At 38.7% G+C, this 1939-nt stretch overlaps 1 protein-coding gene across 1 annotated transcript in view; it reads left to right on the top strand.

Annotated features, from left to right (window-relative positions):
* The window catches only part of KIDINS220 (kinase D interacting substrate 220), a 133687-nt gene that overhangs the window by 21264 nt on the left and 110484 nt on the right, over positions 1–1939 (top strand). The window contains exon 5 of the mRNA XM_023511805.1: positions 424–522. Within this exon, the coding sequence (XP_023367573.1) occupies positions 424–522 (99 nt within the window). The remainder of the gene's footprint in view (positions 1–423; positions 523–1939) is intronic.

Genomic DNA, 1939 nt, shown 5'->3' with positions numbered 1-1939 from the left:
GAGACAGAGTCTCAAGCTGTTGCCCTGGGTAGAGTGCCATGGTGTCACAGCTCACAGCAACCTAAAACTCTTGTGCTCAAGCAATTCTCTTGCCTTAGCCTCCCTTGTAACTGGAACTACAGGCACCTGCCCCAACTCCCAGCTTTTTTTGTTATTGTTGCAGTTGTCATTGTTTTAGCTGGCCTGGGCTGGGTTCAAACCTGCCAGCCTGGGGGATGTGGCCAGCGCCCTACCCCAGCTACCAGTGCCACCCACAGATGAATTCTTAAGAGAGCTTAAGTGCTATTTTAGAATTATTTTGAGTGGGTCGATTCATGTCAGTTTGGTATGATCATTTGGTATGTAAATTCAAATTTATTTTTCTTCACTTTGGAATGTGATTTTTGGTTTTAAAATGGTAACATTTTTGTGTATGTGTTCAAGGATAATTGGACAGCGCTTATATCTGCATCAAAAGAAGGGCACATACATGTTGTGGAAGAACTGCTCAAATGTGGGGTTAACTTGGAGCACCGGGATATGGTATGTATGTTTTTTATAATATGCTGTATGTTCTTATTTAAGTGAAATCTTTTTTTTATATTATTTTTTATTAAATCATAACTTTGTACATTGATGCATTTATGGAGTTCAGGGTAGTGCTTCGATATACAATGTGAAATGTTTACATTGACCTAAGTAACACATCCATCACAATTATATTCATTTCTAAATAGTTTTGAAATGTACCATTGCATCGTGCACATTAGGTGAGGTCCCCCCAAATACCCTCACTCCTCCCATATCCCCCCTCTCCTCCCCTCTCTTTCCTCTTCCCTTCTACTTTCTGGACTATAGTTATGTTTTTTGCCATTCATATGAGTGTGTAGGTGGTTATATATTGATTTCAGACTAGTATTGAGTACACTGGATACTTTTTGATACTTTACTAAGAAGAATATGTTCCAGCCCCATCCAGGTAAACATAAAAGATGTGAAGTCTCCATCTTTTTTATGGCTGCATAGTATTCCATGGTGTATATATACCACAATTTGTTAATCCATTTATGGGTCGATGGGCACTTGGGCTGTTTTCATGTCTTGGCTATTATGAATTGGGCTGCAATAAATATTCTGGTGCAAATGCCTTTGTTATAAAATGATTTTTGATCATCTGGGTATATACCTAGTAGAGGAATTGCAGGATCAATTGATAGGTCTACTTCTAGCTGCTTGAGTGTTCTCCAAACTTCTTTCCAAAAAGGTCGTATTAGCTTGCATCCCCACTAGCAGTGTAGAAGCATTCCCTTCTTTCTGCGTCCACGCCAACATCTGTAGTTTTGGGATTTTGTGATGTGGGCTAATCTTACTGGAGTTAGATGATATCTCAAAGTAGTTTTGATTTGCATTTCTCTGATTATTAAGGATGATGAGCATTTTTTCATGTGTTTGTAGGCCATGCACCTGTCTTCATCAGTGAAGTTTCTGTTCAAGCCTCTTGTCCACATAGAAATGGGGTTATTTATTCTCAATGATTAGTTTGAGTTCTTTGTAGAGTCTAGTTATCAGACCTTTGTTGAAAGCATAACCTGCAAAAATCTTCTCCCACTCTGAAGGTTGTCTGTTTGCTTTACTCACTGTGCTCTTGGCTGTGCTTTTTAGTTTGATCAGATCCCAGTAATGCATTTTTGGTGTTGCTTCTATTGCCCGGGGCAATAGAAGATATTCTCCTCATAAGATATTCTCTCAGGCTGATTTCTTCAAGTGTTTTCCCTGCACTTTCTTCTAGTATTTTCATAGTTTCATGTCTTAAGTTTAAATCTTTTATCCAGTGGGAATCAATTTTTGTTAATGATGAAAGGCAAGGGGTCCAGTTTCAGTCTTCTATAGGTCACCAGCCAGTTCACCCAGCACCATTTGTTAAATAGGGAGTCTTTTCCCTCACTGAATTTTTTTTTTT

Source organism: Otolemur garnettii, unplaced genomic scaffold, assembly GCF_000181295.1.
Source record: "Otolemur garnettii isolate 467f Iridium unplaced genomic scaffold, OtoGar3 scaffold00022, whole genome shotgun sequence".
NCBI lineage: Eukaryota > Metazoa > Chordata > Mammalia > Primates > Galagidae > Otolemur > Otolemur garnettii.
The sequence above is the reverse complement of the archived record's forward strand: the minus strand, read 5'-3'. Positions and strand labels throughout refer to the sequence as shown.